General features: G+C 34.8%; 1 protein-coding gene across 1 annotated transcript in view; it reads right to left on the reverse strand.

Moving 5' to 3' along the window:
• Nucleotides 1–21986, reverse strand: part of LOC136040330 (stalled ribosome sensor GCN1-like) — a gene marked incomplete in the record, with an annotated part of 191427 nt that overhangs the window by 83977 nt on the left and 85464 nt on the right. The window contains 3 exon segments of the mRNA XM_065724571.1: nucleotides 3351–3668; nucleotides 12695–12867; nucleotides 15993–16331. Of these exon segments, the coding sequence (XP_065580643.1) occupies nucleotides 3351–3668; nucleotides 12695–12867; nucleotides 15993–16331 (830 nt within the window).

Here is a 21986-nt window from a genome sequence, read left to right on the forward strand (position 1 = left end):
AAATAAACGTGGCTCCCAGAAATCAATAGCTTCTTCAACGCCCTTCCAAGCTGGTAGAGCATAGGACGTTTCATCTTTAAGTAAGGAACTTTCATTAGAAATATATGTGGAATTAAATAAGAAACTAAAGACTAAATAAAGAATTAGAAATATGCGTGTCTCCCAGAAATCAATTGCTTCTTAAACCACCCTTCCAAGCTGGTAGAGTATAGGAGGTTTCATTTTTAAATAAGGAACTTTCATTAGAAATATACGAGGAATTAAATAAGAAATTCGAAATATACGTGGCTCTCAAAAATCATAAAATTCTTCAACCACCCCTCCAAGCTAAATTAAATAAGGGATTCAATAAGGAATTAAATAAGGAATTAGAAATAAACATGGCTCCCAGAAATCAATATTCTTCAACCACCCTTCCAAGCTACATTAAATAAGGGATTCAATAAGGATTTAGAAACACGCGTGGCTCCCAAAAATCAAAAGCTTCTTCAACCGCCCTTCCAAGCTGGTAGAGCATAGGACGTTTCTTCTTTAAATAACGAACTTTCATTAGAAATATATGTAGAAATAAATCTGGAACTAAATACGGAGTTAAATAAGGAATTAAAAATATGCGTGGCTCCCAGAAACCAGCTTCTTCAGCCACCCTTCCAAGCTGATAGAGTATAGGAGGTTTCATCTTTAAATAAGGAGCTTCCATTAGAAATATACGAGGAATTAAATAAGGAATAAGAAATATACGTGGCTCCAAAAAATCAAAAGTTTCTTCAACCACCCTTCCAAGCTAAATTAAATAAGGGATTCAATAAGGATTTAGAAATGCACGTGGCTCCCAAAGTCAAAAGCTTTTTCAACTACCCTTCCAAGCTAAATTAAATAAGGGATTCAATAAGGAATTAGAAATACACGTGGCTCCCAGAAATCAATAGCTTCTTCAACCACCCTTCCAAGTTAAAGTAAATAAGGGATTCAAAAAGGAATTAGATAAGGAACTAGAAATACACGTGGCTCCCAGAAATCAATAGCTTCTTCAACCACCCTTCCAAGCTAAATTAAATAAGGGATTCAATAAGAAATTAAATAAGGAATAAGAAATATACGTGGCTCCCAAAAATCAATAGCTTCTTCAACCACCCTTCCAAGCTAAATTAAATAAGGGATTCAATAAGAAATTAAATAAGGAATTAGAAATACACGTGGCTCCCAGAAATCAATAGCTTCTTCAACCACCCTTCCAAGCTACATTAAATAAGGGATTCAATAAGGATTTAGAAATACACGTGGCTCCCAAAGTCAAAAGCTTTTTCAACTACCCTTCCAAGCTAAATTAAATAAGGGATTCAATAAGGAATTAGAAATACACGTGGCTCCCAGAAATCAATAGCTTCTTCAACCACCCTTCCAAGTTAAAGTAAATAAGGGATTCAAAAAGGAATTAGATAAGGAACTAGAAATACACGTGGCTCCCAGAAATCAATAGCTTCTTCAACCACCCTTCCAAGATAAATTAAATAAGGGATTCAATAAGAAATTAAATAAGGAATTATAAATACACATGGCTCCCAGAAATCAATAGCTTCTTCAACCACCCTTCCAAGCTAAATTAAATAAGGGATTCAATAAAGAATTAAATAAGGAATTAGAAATACACGTGGCTCCCAGAAATCAATAGCTTCTTCAACCACCCTTCCAAGTTGAAGTAAATAAGGGATTCAATAAGGAATTAAATAAGAAATTAGGAATACACGTGGCTCCCAGAAATCAATAGCTTCTTCAACCACCCTTCCAAGCTAAATTAAATAAGGGATTTAATAAGAAAATAAACCAAGAATTAGAAATACACGTGGCTCCCAGAAATCAATAGTTTCTTCAACCACCCTTCCAAGCTGGTCGAGTACAGGAGGTTTCATCTTAAAATAAGGAACTTTCATTAGAAATATATATGTAATTAAATAAGTAATTAGAAATATAAGCTTCCACAAAGAACACGTATATACAAATTATGTTCAAATAATTAAAACTCATCCAGTAGTTTAGAATTATTCGCGACATGCTATATAAAGGGTAGTTCATTAGTATAAATTTTTTCAACCACCCTTCCAAACTGGTTAAGTAAAGGAGGTTCCATGAATAATTTCTAAGACCGTCTTTAAATGAGGTTTTATTTGTATATAAGGAGTTTTCATAAAACATATATACATATACTACTACTAATAACTCACTGCAGCACCAAGCCGCCTGAGGCCAACACAGCTACGCACGCTCCTCCTCCAACCTAATCTATTCAAGGCCTCCCTCTTTACACCCTCCCAGGATGTTCCCATTTCCTTTAAATCTTTATTTATGACATCCTCTCAACCCAGACAAGGACGACCTGCTTTTCGTGTAGCCCCAGACGGTTGGCGAAAAAGGACATTCTTTGGCAATCTGTCATCCTTCATCCGCAGAACCTGGTCTAGCCATCTCAACCTTTCTTTCATTATAGCCCTAGAAAGCGGGATTGAACCACATTTTTCGTACAACCTACTGTTTGAAATACGGTCAGTCAGCCGGGTACCCAGAACAATCCCTAGGCAATTTCTCTGGAAAACATCTAGTAAATTTTCATCTGATTTTTGGAGCGCCCATGCTTCAGAGCCATATACATATGCATACAACTATAACTTAACCAATAGCTTAGAATAATTCGCGACATGCTATATAAAGAGTAGGTCATTACTATGAATTTTTCGACCATCCTTTCAAACTGGTTAAATAAAGAAGGTTTCGTGAATTATTTCTTACACCATCTTTAAATGAGGTTTCACCTTTAAATTAGGAGTTTTCGTAAAACATATATACATATAACTATAACTCATCCAGTAGCTTAGAACAATTCGTGACATTCTAGTTTATTAGTGTGAATTTGTCGACCGCCCTTCCAAAAGGGTTAAGTAACTGAGGTTTCAATCATAGTTTCTTAGACAATTTTTAAATAAAATATATATCCACTAGAATCTCTATTATAGGTAAAATCTATAATAAAGACACTAAAAATTTCAATTGAATTCAATTTGATTTATCTTCTCTTATAAACTATGTATACAAGGACTAAATACGTAAATACGTGAAATACATTAGATAACAAATATACGTATAAAATACGTTATATACTAAACATGGGTGTTTCCAGGATTTCTGTTCGGGGGGAAGAGGGGTGAGCTTACGAAAAAATTGAAAACACATCAAAAATTTGTTTAAATGTATTTTGTTTACATTTTTATTAGTCAGAAAAAATTTGGGGAGTCGAACCCGGTAACACTCCCCCCCCCCTCTGGATATAGCCTTGATACTAAATATGTAAAAATTACTGTAAGCTTTTCTGCATATATCTGCAACAGCATTTCAATAACGTCTTTCAGGGGGGTTTCACTGATCTGTAAAGCAGCAGCCATTGCGTCAGCCCCAGCGCTTCTAATTGGTTCAACGGGATGAGTCACATCATTAAGCAGCCAATGAGAAAGCTCTTTTCGAACGGACAACTTTGCCTCTTTCCATAATTGGTCGGCGGTTCCACGGATTGTGGCTTCTTGGTCATGCTTGGCCACCCAGAATCGACGTAAAATCCGCGATTGAAGACTTTCTGATATCTTATTACTCTTTAGAACTGGCAATAGCTTAACAAGTCCCTGTTAAAAAAAAAGTAAATTAACATATGGTTTACACTTAAATTCTAATTAATAATAATTTATAAATTAAATTATAAATACCATCCAGGAGATTTTAGCACTAAAATGGATTAAATTAAACAGCTGGAGGCACTTGCCCCTCCCCTTTCCACAAAATATCGAGACATCCATGATTTATCCCACAGTGTCTTATGTTTTCACGATTCCCGACAAAGGAGGTAATTCAATGCATTTTTATGATTAAGTTAATTATAATAATTAGACCTATATTAATCCTGGACGGGGGAGGGGGGTCAAAAATACAGAAAAATCCTATTAAAAACTAAGCTCAGGCCATTAGTCAAATTTTCAATTACGTCCTCTTATATAGTAAATCTGGGGGGCGCCTAGCCCTTTCAGAAATATCGAGATGTTCACGATTTGTCCCAGATTTTATTGTTAATTGACCTTTTTTATCATGGACGGGGGGGGGGGGGGCACAGAAAAAGTCCTTTCTAAGCTTAAGCTGAGGTCAATTATTCACTCATCTTCTTAAATAGTAAATTTTGGGAATACGCCCACAGAGAAAAATGACAATAACATTAGCTACTAGCTGTTGGGGTGGCGCTTCGCGCCACCCCAACACCTAGTTGGTGGGGCGCTTCGCGCCCCCCAAGCCCCCCGCGCGCGTAAGTCGTTACACGCCATATTAGTTACGCGCCATTGTAGTTGTGTCCCTGTGTCCCACCTGTGAATAGATATATATATATATATATATATATATATATATATATATATATATATATATATATATATATATATATATATATATATATATATATATATATATATATATATGCTGCATATAAATAGATTGTCAGGTTTACTGACTCTTGAACATGCAACATATAATTGTCCATGGGAAAAACAATCCGTATTCAGATCTATACCTCATTATTCTAATGATGTGTCCCTGTGTCCCGGTCGTCATTTATATTCCCTGTGTCCCGGTCATCATTTGTGTCCCGGTGTCCCAGTTTGTAATTTCTCTTTGAGTGTCCCGGTCGTCATTTATATTCCCTGTGTCCCGGTGTCCTGGTCGTCATTTGTGTCCCGGTGTCCCGGTCTGTAATTTCTATTCGAACAACCCCTGTGTCCCGGTCGTCATTTATATATCGCGCCTGTGCCCCCGGCGTCCCCGTTGTAGTTGTGTCCCTGTGTCCCGGTCTTCATTTATATTCCCTGTGTCCCGGTCGTGATTTGTGTCCGGGTGTCCCAGTCTGTAATTTCTCTTTGAGGTTCCCGGTCGTCATTTATATTCCCTGTGTCCCGGTCGTCATTTGTGTCCCGGTATGTAATTTCATCAGTTGACAAACATGACGTCAGTCGACAAACAACTTCATGACGCATACATCTCAATCCTTATAATGACGTCAGTCGACAAACATGACGTCAGTTGACACACAAACATGACGTCACTCGACACACACACAGACACCTTATTTTTATATATATAGATGACGACAAAAGAAATTTTAGAGGCAACAACGCCCACAGAGAAAAATGACAATAACATTAGCTCTAATGACAAAAGAAATATTAGAGGCAACAACGTTCACAGAGAAAAACGACAAAGACGTTATCTAGAGATGACAACGCCCACAGAGAAAAATGACAATAATGTTACCTACGAAGGTTCTTGGGCTCCTGATGAATCATCCCTTATTCTAAAGCTTCAAGCAATGACTGAGAAGATACTCAATTGGTTTGACATAAATGTACTAGCTTTAAATGTAAAAAATCGTATATTCTTATTTTTCTCGTAAAGGTGTGAGCTGCTCCACAATTACTGAGCTTCCTACACCAAGAGGCTCCATAAGTCACCCCCCGGATCGATATGTGTGATTCCTGGGAGTTGTTTTGGATGAAAATTTATCGTTTAAGAAGTATGTTCAAATAATAAGAGTGAAAATGTCCCGTGGACTTGGAATCATCCGAAAATTAAAGCGTTTATTTCCTTTTCCTACACTCCCTACACTCATTTACCCTTATATATGTTACTGTTCGTCTGTGTGGATGTCTACATTTCCTTCGGTACTTGCTCCTATTCACCATCTTCATGAGTAAGTGGCAAGAGTTCTCCAGTCGACTACACACACTCCTGTTGACCTCCTTAAGATTAAAGATATTTATGATATATCTCTCTTCGTTGGCATATCAATACTTCCAGGGAGATCTCCCATGTTGTTTTTCGGGACTCCTTAAACTAGTCGAGGAAGTAAATTTGTGCAGGGTTCGAATCTGGAAGGATGTGATGATTCCGGCTACTCCCTCGGCACACTTCGATATGGCCGTGGGTGTGGGGCGTCCTGGGAACTTGGCTCCTGCTGAGATCCGGCAGTCACAATCACTTGGCTCCTTTAAGAGACAGATGAAGTTTCTTCTTTTTTTCTTGGGGGGGGGGGTTGTTTTGTTGATGTTGGATCCTAAATGACGCAAAGAATTTTAAATTGACTTTTATTGTCGGGTGATATGAGAGTCGCTGTTTTGTGGGAACTGTCGGTGAGTTGATTTCTTTTCCTTATAGATTTATATTTAGACGCTGTTTACTATAGTTATGCCATGTTTTATCATTCTTTATTTATTCTATGTAGTTGTTATATTTATTTTATTGCTTTTGTTATAGTTATTTTATGGAAATAAATGGAACTTGAACTTGAAGGAAAAAGCAATATCAGAAACGATAACACACACAGAGAAAAATGACAATAACGTTACCTATGACGACAAAAGCATCGTTATAGACTACAATGCACACACAAAAATGACAATAGCGTCACCTGTGACGACAAAAGCAAGATGAGAGACGACAACACCCACAGAGACAACTATGACATTGAAAAAGTTTCTTGTAATGATAACTTCGTCAACAAAGAGAACGATGCAACGAACAACAAGAGCTAAGAGCTCATATGGCACTTGTGACGAGGCGAGAAGAGCTAAGAGCCAAGAGATCATATGGTATGAGCTCTAACAAAATTCTATGAATCAATAGATTGATTTAAAAAGGAAAATAAGAGGCTTAATGCCGGTCAGGATTTAAAATAAGAGCTCTGAGTCACGATGTCCTTCTAAATATCAAAATTCATTAATTTCCGATCACCCACTCGTAAGTTATAAATACCTATTTTTTCTAATTTTTCCTCTCCCTTTAGCCCCCCAGATGGTCGAATCTGGGAAAACGACTTTATCAAGTCAAATTGTGCAGCTCCCTGACACGCCTACCAATTTTCATCGTCATAGCACGTCCAGAAGCACCAAACTCGCCAAATCACTGAACCCCTCCCCCAAACTCCTCCAAAGAGAGCGAATCAAGTACGATTCTGTCAATCACGTATCAAGGACATTTGTTTATTCTATCCACCAAGCTTCATCCCGATTCCTCCACTCCAAGTGCTTTTCCAAGATTTTCCCACTCCAACTCCCCTAATGTCAAAAGATCTGGTCGGGATTTGAAATAAGAGCTCTGAGACATGAATTCCTTCTAAAAATCATCTATTCGATCATCTATTCGTAAGATAAAAATACCCCAATTTTCACGTTTTCCAAGAATTCCGGTTTCCCCCTCCAACTCCCCCGAATGTCACAGGATCTGGTCACCCTTTCGTAAGTTACAAATACCTCAATTTTCAAAATTACCCCCCCAATTCCACCAAAGAGAGCAGATCCGGTCCGGTTATGTCAGTCACGTATCTTAGACAGGTTTCTATTCTTCCCATCCAGTTTCATCCTGATCTCACCGTTTTAAGTATTTTCTAAGATTTCAGGTCCCCACAACTGCCCCCCCCCCAATTACGCTTGATCCGGTTGAGATTTAAAATAAGAGATCTGAGTTACGAGGTCCTTCTAAATATGAAGTTTCATGAAGATCCGATCACTCCTTCGTAAGTTAAAAATACGTAATTTTTTCTTATTTTTCAGAATTAACCCCCCCCCCAATAGAGCGGATCCGTTCCAATTATGTAAATCACGTATGTAAGACTTCTGCTTATTTTTCCCATCAAGTTTCATCCCGATCCCTCCAATCTAAGCGTTTTCTATGATTTTAGGTTCCCCCACCCCAACCCCCAATGTCACCAGATCCGGTCAGGATTTAAAATAAGAGCTTTGAGACACGATATCCTTCTAAATATCAAATTTCATTGAGATCCGATCACCCGTTCGTAAGTTAAAAATACCTCATTTTTTCTAATTTTTCAGAATTAACCCCTCCCCCAACTACCCAGAGCGGATCCGTTCCGGTTATGCCAATCATGTATATAGGACTTGTGCTTATTTTCCCACCAAGTTTCATCCCGATCCCTCCACTCTAAGTGTTTTCCAAGTTTTAGGTTTCCCCCTCCCAACTCCCCCCCAATATCACCAGATCCGGTCGGGATTTAAAATAAGAGCTCTGAGCCATGATATCCTTCTTAATATCAAATTTCATTGATATCCGATCACCCGTTCTTAAGTTAAAAAAACCTCATTTTTTCTAATTTTTCAGAATTACCCCCCCCCCCCCCCCCAACTACCCCAAAGAGAGCGGATCCGTTCCGATTATGTCAATCATGTATCAGGGACTTGTGCTTATTTTCCCATCAAGTTTCATTCCAATCCCTCCACTCTAAGTGTTTTCCAAGATTTTAGGTTTCCCCCCTCCAACTCCCCCCATTGTCATCAGATCCGGTCGGGATTTAAAATAAGAGCTCTGAGACACAATATCATTCCAAACCTTAAATTTCATTAAGATCCCATCACCCGCTCATAAGTTAAAAATACTTCATTTTTTATATTTTTCCGAATTAACCGGCCCCCCACTCCCCCCCCCCCCAGATGGTCAAATCGAGAAAACGAATATTTCTAATTTAATCTGGTCCGGTCCTTTATACGCTTGCCAAATTTCATCGTCCTTTCTTACCTGGAAGTGCCTAAAGTAGCAAAACCGGGACCGACAGACAGACGGACAGAATTTGCGATTGCTATATGTCACTTGGTTAAAACCAAGTACCATAAAAAAACAAACAAAAAAGTTTTGAGGACGTTACAATAGCAAGTATGACAACAAGTTGCTGATGACAACACCGACGACAAAGTAGGCCATAACATTGATAATTATTTTTATGATGACAACGTCAACAACTAAGAAAACAAGCGTCTTCATTAAGATAGTCGTAATCATCAATACCGGAGATTTTTATACAAAAGAGCATTGACAAGGTGAAACAAATATTTCTAGTATATACAATTGACACTATTTTATTTAGGTTTTTACATTTTTAATTTTAGGTTTCATTGATTTCGTTTTAGCTCGTTTTCTTAAACCTGGTTGGCGGAAACTTTCAAACCTAACAAGCCGGAGTGACGAATGATATCCAATTAATTCAGCTGATTGCCCACCTTTTAGAAGTTTGAGTTTCTTAGGTAATCGGTTAACAAACCCGTCTTAACCGGCCATTAAAGCAATTACGCAATTACCACCCGCTAACCTTTTCTCCTGTATTATCCTCTTTTCTGCTTTTCCCCATTTCTGCTTTGAGAAATAGGACAGTGTATGGTTATAGCTGATGAATTACTATCCTTCGCTATCCCTATCCCTTCAGCTGAGAGCAATTCTTCAGCTGAGAGGATACCATGGGTCGTCACATTGGGGTTTACAGGCCTTTACCTCCAGGTATAATTTCCGCTCGTTTAAATTCACTTTACCCTACCCCTGCTCCGATAGGATTGCCAGACTTGACAGTCCTAGATTGGAAATAAGTGAGCTAGTGTTGCTTATTTGCCCAACACTGAGGATACAGGTACCATCAAACAAGTCCAAACCCTACAGCCCGTAATTGAATTTCCGTAGCTGAGGTGAGCTTGAATACCATTTCATCATTACAAATACAATATATAAATAAGATGCCACACAACCTTGAGGTTTGACAAAACAGTCGCCTTAGGTCAACACAGTTTCGTACGGTCCTCCTTCATCCCGATCTAATCAAATTACCCTCCCTTAAATTTCCCATTTCCCTTAAATCTTCCCTTACGACATTTTCCCACCCTATTCAAGGACGACTTGTTTTTTCTTTGGTTATATACTTGCTATATATAAAAAAAAAAATAAAAAAAAAAAAAAAAAAAAAAAAAAAAAAAAAAAAAAAAAAAATAAATAAATAAATAAATAAAGAACCAAGATACACAATAATTCCGAATTTCGGATGTTTAAGGCGAATTCTTTATGCACATCGAAAAAAAAGAACAAACAAATCTCAGTAAATAACACAAACATTTAAATATTTCTCGCCCCGTTTTATATAATATAAGATTACACTCCTCCTTTTTTTCTTAACTTTTTAAAGTTTCCATAAATAATAAAGAACAAACTATTTTCTGAAAAAAGCCATTTTTCAAAGAAATGAAAAGATCCATATTAAAACCTAAAACGAGCAGAAATGAGGTCGCAAAATAATCTAAACTTAAAACGAACAGAAGTTACTATCAACGAATTAAATAGACCCAAACCGAACAGAAATTTAAATGAATAATGCCATCAAACATAAATACATCAGATACTGCTATGGACGAGTCCTAAAATCAATAAAAACTAAAATAAACAATCAATACAAACTTAAAATGAAGAAAAATTACCCGAAACAAGAGCAGGGATACAGCCCCTTTAACTGTCTAAGGTCTTCTTCTTTTATTTTTTAGTGTTTTAAGGTTTGGTTCTTTATCTTTGTTTTTTATTCTGCGCTTAGGACGGTCGAGCGGAGGTCTCGACCGAAATATCTGTATATTTTTTCTTCTTTTTTCCTCTTTCTCCTTTGGTTCTTTATCTTTATTTTTTTTATTCTGCATTTAGGGCGGTCGAGCGGAGGTCTCGACCGAAATATCTGTAAATTTTTCTTCGTTTTTCACTCGCTGTTTCATCCTCGTTTTCTCTTCTTTACGAATTTCTCTTCTTTACGAATGTTACCCACAGTTGGAATTAGGTCCGGTTCACACAAACAGGAAGGTGCTATCATCAAAAACCCTTAAGGTTAGAAAGCAATAGTGTTTAGATGAATTAATTATTAATAAATCCTTTGACCGTTACCTGGAAAGGGTCTTCTTCTTTTAGTTTTAGTGTTTTAATGTCTGGTTCTTTATCTTTATTTTTTATTCTGCACTTAGGACAGTCGAGTGGAGGTTCTATCTAGATTTCAACCCACAGTTGAAATCTAGGTCTGGTTCATTCAAACAGGAAAGTGCTATCATCAAAAATACTTAAGGTTAGAAAGTAAAAACTGTTTAGACGAATTAATTTTTAATAACTCTTTTCACCGTTACCTGGAAAGGGTCTTCTTTTTTAGTTATAGTGTTTGTTTTTTTATTTGTATGTTTTATTCTGCATTCAAGACGGTGGAGCAGAAGTCTCAACTGAAATATTTGCATATATAGAAGAATATTTCTCTTCCATTTTTCACTGTCTTTATTATCCTCGTACTCTCTTCTTTATGAATTTGTCCTTCGTTTTGTCTAAAGGTCAAAGCCTCATTTACGTCACTCGGTTATTTTGAACAAAATGGCTATTCAAAATTTTGATCGACGCTAGGAGGGTCCAAGCAAATAGAAACAGCAGGAGAGGTCGATAAAAAAAACACCTTGCGTCACACATATCAACGAAACTTGTTCAACATTCACACGACAATACAACCTCAATGGGAAGATATTTTAGCAGCAGCGCAAATATATCTTTTTGATTCCTTCGTGGATGCCCTGGGTGCCTCTGGCGATACAAGGATCTAAGACAGAGTAAGGGTCTTGGAGGGTTATGGAGAAACCAGGGTAATGGAGAGCATGAGAGGGAGGACCGATTGTACTCCAATCGATTTCGATTCTTAAAAATGGCATTAAAACTTTCAATTTCCAATAGGCTGCCCCCATCGGCTGCTCCCATCCCAAATTTTCGACTGCCCCTTCCTTGAAACAAGACAGGGAGGGAAAAAAGCAAATAAGGAAAAATAATGCATTAAAGGCACATGACTCAATACTAGGTCGACAATATAAGGTAAATGGTTCAATACTTGGATATTGTGCTTGGTTACTGAGCCGTATTCATGGGGGGAGGGGGTGGTGTGTACTGGATCACATAATTCGCTGACCACCAAAGAAGTGCAAAAATATTTGAAAAATTTAGGCTCTTGTCCCCGATCTTGGGGACTATTAGGTTCTTATTTTAAAGAACTTAATAAATCGAAATAAAACACTTTTTGCTCCCTGGACCAATTATCCAGGGACGCAACGAAAACTTAATCTATAATATAATTAATAATGCATAGATAATAAATAGCATTCCACCTTGGCTCAACATGTCTATGACATCCCACATCGCTTCATTTTGTTTGATAGCACCTCCCTTATTGCCCCTCTTAAAGGTCTCGTACAACTTTTCGTGGAGACTACAGTTGGAATAAAAAAGCACATTTCCCCAAAAGCCGCCCTCAATAGAGACACTCGAGAAACTTTTCTAAGCCTATTTATGATGAACTAATTAATTCCGATCGCCTTTATATCCGTCCACAAAATTTTAGTTCGCAATCTATTAGAGTATCTCATATTTCCCTACCTGGCAAGCGACTTGCCTTTAGAAATGCTTTAGATAAAATGAAATTATGAAATGCCATTTTAATATTGTATTGGCCTGTGGACTTTTTTTTTCTTTTTTGTTCTACATTGAGGACGGTTGAGCGGAGGTTTCAACCGAAATATTTGCATAGATTTCTCTCCTGTTTTTAACTGGCTGTTATTGGCCTCGTTTCTCTCTTCTTTGCGATTTTTGTTTGTTAATAAATAATTAATTATATCATCGAACTAATTGCACTATTTAAAATTTTCAATAATTAAAGTTTTCAAGTATTTTGTATACAAAATTTTAGTAAAGCATATTGACTCGATAAAAGACGAAAATGACTTAATTACAAATGACTTAAGACATGACTTACACAAATGACTTAAGACGTGATGAACAAGATAAATACCCGTATTCCAGCGTCACGAACGGCGACAGTTTCTGACTCTAAAGCACTTAATAGGACGTTGACTTCATCCTCGCCAGCGATACTTTTCTCAACGTTTTGTTCCCTCACACTTAACGAACAGACGTCTAAGAACGCTACAGATGCAGATTGTTGCATTCTCCCCTTCTGCTTTTCTAAAAATATATTTTTAATTATCATTTTTTTCTTGGTCTTTTGGTGCGTTGTTTTTTTCTAGGCCCCCAACGAGTTCAGCTCCTTAGGCCAAACAGCCTTTAGCAGTGGTTAAAAAAAACTGTCTAGTAGGAATTAAACATGAATATATTTCTTTATATATATATATATATATATATATATATATATATATATATATATATATATATATATATATATATATATATATATATATATATATATATATATATATATATATATATATATATATATATATATATATAATAAGTTACTAATAAATAATAAAGTTTAATATATAAAAAATAGATTAAAAATAATTTTTAGTAATAAGAACATATTATAATTATAATTTAGTTTTAGAATAAAAATGATTTATTAATTAACAAAAAACAAATAAACAGATGAAATATATATGTAATAAAAATCTAAATAAAAGAAATTTTTGAATTTATGTTAAAATAAAAAAAAAATATATGACATAAAATAAATATAGATATAAAATTTTATACTTTATATAATTTTGTTTAGTATGTATATTTACAATTTAAACATATAAAAAATGGGTAAAAATAAAATATAAACAAATCAACTTACGCTTATAATATGAAATTTATATTGTATTTATAAATCTAAAATATTTATAAATAAATAAGATTTATTGATATATAAATATAAATAATAAATCAATATTTCCTACATATTTATAAAAAAATTTTATACATTTAAATATATGACATAAAGATAAATTTATTTATATATCTAGCATGAATATGAATGAAATACTAGTAGCGACAGAATAAGCCTGACATGAACCGAAATGATTCTAGTATGAATGAAAAGAAACAAAAAAAAAAAAACAGCTAGGACTGATGATTGAAACAATATTTTTGCTGAATGATTTATTTTGCTTTTTAGCTAACTTAAATAGAGCTATAGCAAACGCAGATAAAGAGATTAGAAAATTCCCATGTCATAGTGCCATAATTATGGTTGAGTATCCTTTGGATTAATTAATACGAAGTACCAGAATAAGGGTCACTGCCTCGCTTTGCGTTTGATTTCAATTCGGACCTCTGATGGCATCTTCAAGAAAATCGAATACACTTCGAGCTGTGTCTAGCATTCCTTTGGTAGGCCTATCCTTATTTCTACACTTCAAATGCATGTCCATGGGGGAGGTAGAGAAAACGAATTACAAAAAAAGTTTTTTGAAGACCCTTATTCTGATGTACCACCTTACCATTCCATATTCTACAATAAAAGATTCATAATTGCAGCCTAGTATTAACACATGAATTTTCCCGTATGACGTTAGATGACAGTTTAATTTCTTAAAAAGTAGTTCGCTGGTGTTCTATGTCCTGTTATTTGCCTTGTGGTTAGGCATAGAGCCCATTACCCATTACGGCATAAAACCTTTCCCACTAAAATAATTTATGACTTATGACACTAACACAACTTATTACATTACATCGTAATGTAACGTTATTTTACGGAACAGATTTTAATCATAGCCTAGGTAGCGCTAAGTGGGCTTGAGCTCTAATTAAAATTTTATGCTACGCAAGCTTATGTTACGTTACGAAGAAGTAAAAAAAAAAAAAAAAAAAACAGCAAGAAGACTGAATTCAAGATTGATAAGTGATTAGAAAAAGAATTTAAATTAGACAAATTAGTTCTTCCTAGAAAGCATCCCACGATCAGTGGTTGAATCCACATCTCAATTCAATATGTTTAATTTTTGAATAGTTTCTAACAATAAATGTGATGAGTTTAGACAATAATTATGAATATATTACAGATTTTCACGTTTTATAAGTTGTCCGTAACGTTGATATCTTGTCCGTAACGTAAGCAGTGCTAATTAAAGTTAGTGGTGATTATGTGCTAATTAAGCTCTTATTAAAATTTTATGTTACTTAAACTAATGCTTATGCCATGGAAAAGGCAATAAAGCCGCAACAACGTTGAATTTCTGTATGAGCAATTAAAAAAATTAATTAAATTAATAAAAAAATTTCTGTAAAACCTTTCACGCTTGAATAAAATTTAAATCCCCATCTCCATTCCACATTTATAGTTTTTGAATAATTTGCCTATCAAGACTGGGAGGATTTTAGACGAAGATTAAGACGGTCTTGTTGATTTCCACGTTAGCCTAGTCTGAAAGGAATTTAAGTTCCTCAAACCGATGTAGAGAAAAGGTACAAGCATATTTTAAAGAGTGCCTTTTTAAAATCCCCTACTTAAGCAAACTAAAAATTACGATTTGCTTGAGTTTCTTGGAGAAAAATTGAAAAAATTAGTACGTTCTTGGTCAATGAGTTTAACATTATTTTGACAAGCCGTTAAATCAAATTGAAGAAAAGAGTGACATACAGAAAATTCAGTGCATTCATATGGGGCGGGGGTATGTATGTTTGGATATATGGGGTGAGGTTAAAGTTAATTTTTAATAGAAAACAATGCTATATATGGATTCAGGATAAAATTCTGATTCTAGAGATATGTTTATTTCTTGGCAATCTCATTAGTAAGGTAATCAGAAAATTTGTCGGGTTTTTAATAGATAAACAGGGCAATTATTAATAATTAATAATTACAAAAAATACCATGTAATTATTAAGGGAGCTTTGGTTTAGACATAGCCCATTGCGGAAAAGAATTCAGATATATAGGGAACTACGTTAAAAAAAGAGAGTTCCTGAGATAACCCTCATTTGGTAAAACTAAGAACAATTAACGCTTCCTTTTTTTTTCGACAGTATTTTGGAAGAGAAATTTGGCGAAAATGGACATTGTCTAATGTTAAAAAAAAATATACAAATTCCCTTTAAGCATGAATAAAATTTTAAGAGATGAAATAAATTTCCAATTGGAAACGACGTCGCGGCCGACAGAAGAAACGATGTTCCGACAATTTATCCGAGTTCCTATCGATGGTAAACTTCAGACCGAGCGAAGTGCAAATCCGTGCAATGAACCTTAGGGGATGGAGGAGGCAGACGTCACTCTCTACGCCGAGCAGCACCCGGTAGGAGACACAAGTAAATAAAACCAAGAAATAAAATGATAATTATCACTGCCAAAAAAACAGAAAACATACCAATAATCCAAATAAGCGTATCCATGAGTGGCCCAAGGGCTAAATGTTTGACCTCCTCACAGTCACTCAATTTGGCAGTCATTAACTGAATGAACTTAATACCGCCCTCTAAAATCTGGTCAACGCTGATAAATTTCTTAAATGCAGCGAAGAGGAATTGAAGATTGTAGACAAAGAACTGTGCCTCTTGGAAAAGAAGGTATGGCTTATCACTCATACTTTCAACCAATAGGAAGATGACACGTAAAGTTGCTTTTTGAAGCAGCTCTCCCTCCCAGGCGGGATCCAAATCGCATTGAGGCTCATTGAGACGTAATGTCAACTTACCAACGCTTAAGCCTAAAAATAAAAATAAATGAAAATACAATTGACACCAAGAATAAAAATTAGATGAAGTCTAAATAGGCATAATTATCCAAACAGAATCCAATCTCACGGGAATCTTGATATGGGAAAATCAGCATACCAAAAAAAAGGGGGGGGGCTAATAAAAAGATGAAAATTTCATTTGAAAATTTGAATATTAAGGAAATTTATAAAAGGACGAATTTTATTTGATTATTTGAATAAGAAGGGCCCAGATATTCAAGACGATTTGGAATTTCTGGTGGCAGGGTTAGGCCCCGAGGTCTCACCTTCTGTGTATATTCCTGCCTTTATGCAAAATCTCCAATTCTCCAGTTAAACAGCTCAACCGGATTCTGAGAAAACAACTTCCATTAAATGTAACAAGCCTTTCAGACTTTCTAAGAGCCTCATAAAACTACAGAGTTTATATTTATATAGGGTCTTTAGCTTAAATTTATAAACTATATTTATGCTTAGTTTTTTAGTTTTAGTTTAGTTTATGCTTAGTTTTAGTTTTAGTATTTATATACTTTTTAATTTATATTTATAAATTATATTTATAGTTAGTTTTATATTTATAAACTATAGAGTTTATAACATTTTTGGAGACTCTTTTGGAGGCGTAAAATCAGTTTACTAACACTAAAAGTAAAAACTAAAATGAATAAATAAGCCAAAATACAATATAACCAAAAGCAAACTCATCAAACAAAAGCTAACTTTAGAGCAAAAAGTAAAGTAATCAGCCTCAAGACTAGTAAAACTAAAAAATAAATTTTAGTAACAAACTACTGCTACTACTAGCGACTCACTGCTGCACCATGCCACCTGAGCTCAACATACTTATCCTCCATCCCAACCTATTCAAAGCCTCCCTCCTTACATCCTCCCAGGATGTTCGCATTTCCCTTAAATCTTTCCTTTCATCCTCCCACCCCATGCGGAGATGACCTGCTTTTCGTTTGGCCATAGACGGATGACCAACAAGAACGATCTTTGGCAATTTATCCTCCCTCGTCCGCAGAGAGTGGCCTAACCATCTCAACCATTCTCTCATTATAGCCCTAGAAAGTGGTATTAAACCACACCTTTCGTACAGCTGACTGTTTTAGATACGGCCAGTCATTCGGTTACCCAAAAAAATATGAAGTCAATTTCTCTGGAAAACATCTAGCAAATCCTCCTCCGTTTTTCGGAGCGCCCACGCTTCAGAGCCATATTTGTACACTGTCATCACTATAGCTTCCAAGAAACTAGTCTTGGTTCGCACACTTATACTTATCTTCCTAACTTTTTTCAACTGTGGAAAAAATACCCACATCCCTTGGCTATTTAATTGATTTTTAATGAATTTAATTTAATGAATTTAATTGAAATTTAATGAATTTAAGTGACTTTTAATGTCTTCACTAAGATACGCGCGAAAAATTCGTGCTTTCTTTTCTCTTTTCTTGTCTTTTTCACTAATTTAAGAATCATTTCTTTGCTAAATTTTTTTCTTTTATTTAAAAGGGTTGGTCAATTTGGCTTTCAATCTTTTCGTCGGTGTCAATTCATGATAATATAGGGGGGCAAGGGGGGGGTATATTCTTAAAATCTGGAGAAGGGGGACAAATTTATCGTGTTTTTTAAATTTTATCGGTGAAAATACAAAAAAAAGATTTTAAAAAATGAAAATACTACCACAAAAGCATTTTTCAAATCTGCTGGGGGAAGGCAATCAAGAAGTAAAAGATCTCGCCTTTTCCCTTCAAACTGATGCCCCTGAATCCTTTGTAAATGATCGATTTGTTAGTATTGAAGGCCCAAAGCACTCTTACTTATCTACGTTTGTTACGTTATCTATATTTTGATATATATATTTTATCTATATTTATTTATCTATATTTGTTATCTATATGCTATCTATACTTTGTTATCTATATTTGTTTATCTATATTTGTTTATCTATTTTTGTTATCTATACGTTGTCTATATTTTGTTATTTATTTTTGTTATATTTGTTATGCGATACAGCCGAAACTTTTACGTCATTTTTCTCTTTTTCGTCCTTAGACGTTTTTTTCGGTGGAAAAAGAAATTTTTTCCAGACAGAGACTTGTTCCCATGGGTTGGGCGATTGTCTAATCTATAGATATTATGGTAATAAATTAAAGATCTTCAAATGTATCAATAGGTAATAGCATCTTCACTAAAATGAAAATCATTTTGATTTAGACGGACACGATGACAAAGAACAACAAATAACAACCCAAAACAAAGAACAATACAAAGACAAAGAACCACACAGGGGTGATATTTTGATGCACATTAGTAATCAGTTTCCCCGTAAAAAAGGTGTTTTTTTAGTCCCTGTGTCTGGGATAACACATAACATACTCGCATTATATTCGGACATGTAAAGCGTCCGTAAAGCGTAAAGTAAATCGGACGCGTAAAGCGTAAGTAAATCGGACGCATTTTATAATACGAACCAAATTTTAATAAATGAAAAAGTGACAAATCTGCTAACCCTTTTCTCTCGTCCTTTGACTGCATTGTTTGTATATAAGCAGCTGAGAATGGGAAATGCACTTGGGTAAAGTAAATCGGACGAATCTTATAATACGAACCAAATTTTAATGAATGAAAAAGTGACAAACCGGATAACCCTTTTTTCTCGTTCTTTGACCGCATTGTTCACATAAAAGCAGCATGAGAATGGGGCATGCACTTGTAACAAATAACAACCCCAAATAACAATAACAACCTTGTAACAATAACAACCCCAAATAAAAAGGAAGAACAACAAATAACAACCCAGAACAAAGAACAACACAAAGACAAAGAACCACACAGGGGTGATATTTCGATGCTCATTAGTAATCTGTTTCCCCATAAAAGGAACTTTTTTAGTTCCTATGTCTGGGATAGCCTCACACGCCCCTCCTGCCCGCTATTTATTTATTTACTTATCCTTGTTACTTCTCTTTTATGAGTTTTTTTTGTTTGTCTTTTGCCGCGTTAAATTTTTGAATCATTACTGTGATGAGATGTTGATGTTTTTTCTATGTTTTTGCATTGTCCCAGTCTTACGAGCTCTGCTCTGTGTTGGGGCATAATATTGTTTTTGTTTTTTTTAAGTTGAATAAAGAAAAAAATGGAAGTTGAAGTTTCCAGTTTTGTTGACAAGCATTTACGCAAGAGTATTCACACATGACATACTCGCATTTTCACTCAACAATTCATATTATTCTGAGAAGGATCAACACGAGAGCCTACGTCTTATAGTGTAGTTTTTGTACTCTAAAATAGCGATGGACACCACACTGCCTTTCCATAACAAACAAATACAAAGTAGAAACAATAGGGAAAATCTTTTCAAAACAGTGGAAATCAATTCTGTGAATATTTCGGCCCTATGTCCAAGGGCCGTCTTCAGCACAATACGAGAAAGAGAAAAAAAAGAGCCCTGGTTGAACTTCGTTGAAGTAAGGATGCTAGAGCTGATTTTTTTTTAAAGTTTTTCAAAAAACATTATTATTTTTACTTCTCACATTTTAATGTAAGTTTATTTATATGTACATATATTTTTTTCTCTTTCTCGTATTGTGCTGAAGACGGCCCTTGGACATAGGGCCGAAATATTCACAGAATTCATTTGCACTGTCTTGAAAAGATTTTCCCTATTGTTTCTACTTTGTATTTGTTTGTTTTTTGTACTCTCTTCCTTTTTACACTGGAAGGGGGAGGGGAGGACAACAGTGTTTCAGTATATTATTTTTCTCCGTTATTACCGCATACCTTAAACTTGTTTCTTGACCAGAATGTGTTCTCATGATTGGTCATTTCACCTTGTGACAACACAATGGGCGGAGTTATGATAATGACCAAAGTTAATACTTGTTATCTATCTATATATATAAAAATAAGTTGTCTGTCTGTGGATGGATGGATGGATGTGTCAGGTGACGTCACCTGAAAAAACTGGATTAGGTGACGTCAAAACTGAAAAAACTAAAAAAAGGCAAAAACTACAAAAAAAACTAAAAACTAATAAAAAAAATAAAAAAGCTAAAAAACTAAAAAAACTATAAAGGTAAAAACCAATAAAAAACTAAAAAAAAACTGAAAAAACTAAAAAAAGGCAAAAACTACAAAAAAAAACTAAAAACTAATAAAAAAAGTAAAAAAGCTAAAAAACTAAAAAAACTAAAAAAACTAAAAAAAGGTAAAAAACTAAAAAAAATAAAAAATAAAAAAAAACTAAAAAAAGGAAAAAACTGAAAAATAAGCTAAAATAAAGGTAAAAACCAATAAAAAACTAAAAAAAAAGGAAACAACTAATAAATGACGACACTCAAAGAGAAAGCGACCAGGACAAAAGGAATGTTAAAAAAGCTAAAAAACTAAAAAAACTAAAAAAAGGTAAAAAACTAAAAAAAACTAAAAACTAAAAAAAAACTAAAAAAGGTAAAAACTAAAAGAACTAAAAAAGAAAAAAATAAATGACGACACTCAAAGAGAAAGCGACCAGGACAAAAGGAATGTTCGATTAGCAATCAACAAAGCACCGGGACACAGGGAGTATAAATGACGACCAGGACACAAGTAAAAAAAAAAATTAACAAAACTAAAAAGAAGGTAAAAACTACAAAAAAACTAAAAAGAAAAAAACTAAAAACTAAAAAAAAACTAAAAAAGGTAAAAACTAAAAGAACTAAAAAAGAAAAAAATAAATGACGACACTCAAAGAGAAAGCGACCAGGACAAAAGGAATGTTCGATTAGCAATCAACAAAGCACCGGGACACAGGGAGTATAAATGACGACCAGGACACAAGTAAAAAAAAAAATTAACAAAACTAAAAAGAAGGTAAAAACTACAAAAAAACTAAAAAGAAAAAAAAATAAAAACTAATAAAAAAACTAAAAAATCTAAAAATCTAAATAAACTAAAAAAGAAAAAAAAAGGAAAAAAATAAAGGAGAAAAACAAAACTAAAAAACGAATGTATATACAGACCGGTACACCGGGATACAAATGACGACCGGGACACAGGGAACATAAATAACGACCGGGACACAGGGACACAACTACAACGGGGACACCGGGGGAAACAGGGGGATATAAATGACGACCGGGACAAAAAAAATAAAAAGAAATAAAAACTAAAAACTAATAAAAAAAACTAAAAAATCTAAAAATCTAAATAAGCTAAAAAAGAAAAAAAAAGGAAAAAAATAAAGGAGAAAAACAAAACTAAAAAACGAATGTATATACAGACCGGGACACCGGGATACAAATGATGACCGGGACCCGGGACACAGGGAATATAAATGACGACCGGGACACAGGGACACAACTACAACGGGGACACCGGGGGAAACAGGGGGATAACCTGACAATCTATTTATATGCAAAGACAATGGGACAGCAAAGAATGTTGTATATTCGCAAGTTTTACGTAGTTAAAACCATATATATATATATATATATCTATATTCACAGGTGGGACATAGGGACACAACTACAATGGCGCGTAACTATTATGGCGCGTAACGACTTACGCGCGCGGGGGGGCTTGGGGGGGAAAATAAAAAAGCTAAAAAACTAAAAAAACTATAAAGGTAAAAACCAATAAAAAACTAAAAAAAAACTGAAAAAA

The sequence above is a fragment of the Artemia franciscana genome, chromosome 20 (genome assembly GCF_032884065.1).
Source record: "Artemia franciscana chromosome 20, ASM3288406v1, whole genome shotgun sequence".
Classification (NCBI taxonomy): domain Eukaryota; kingdom Metazoa; phylum Arthropoda; class Branchiopoda; order Anostraca; family Artemiidae; genus Artemia; species Artemia franciscana.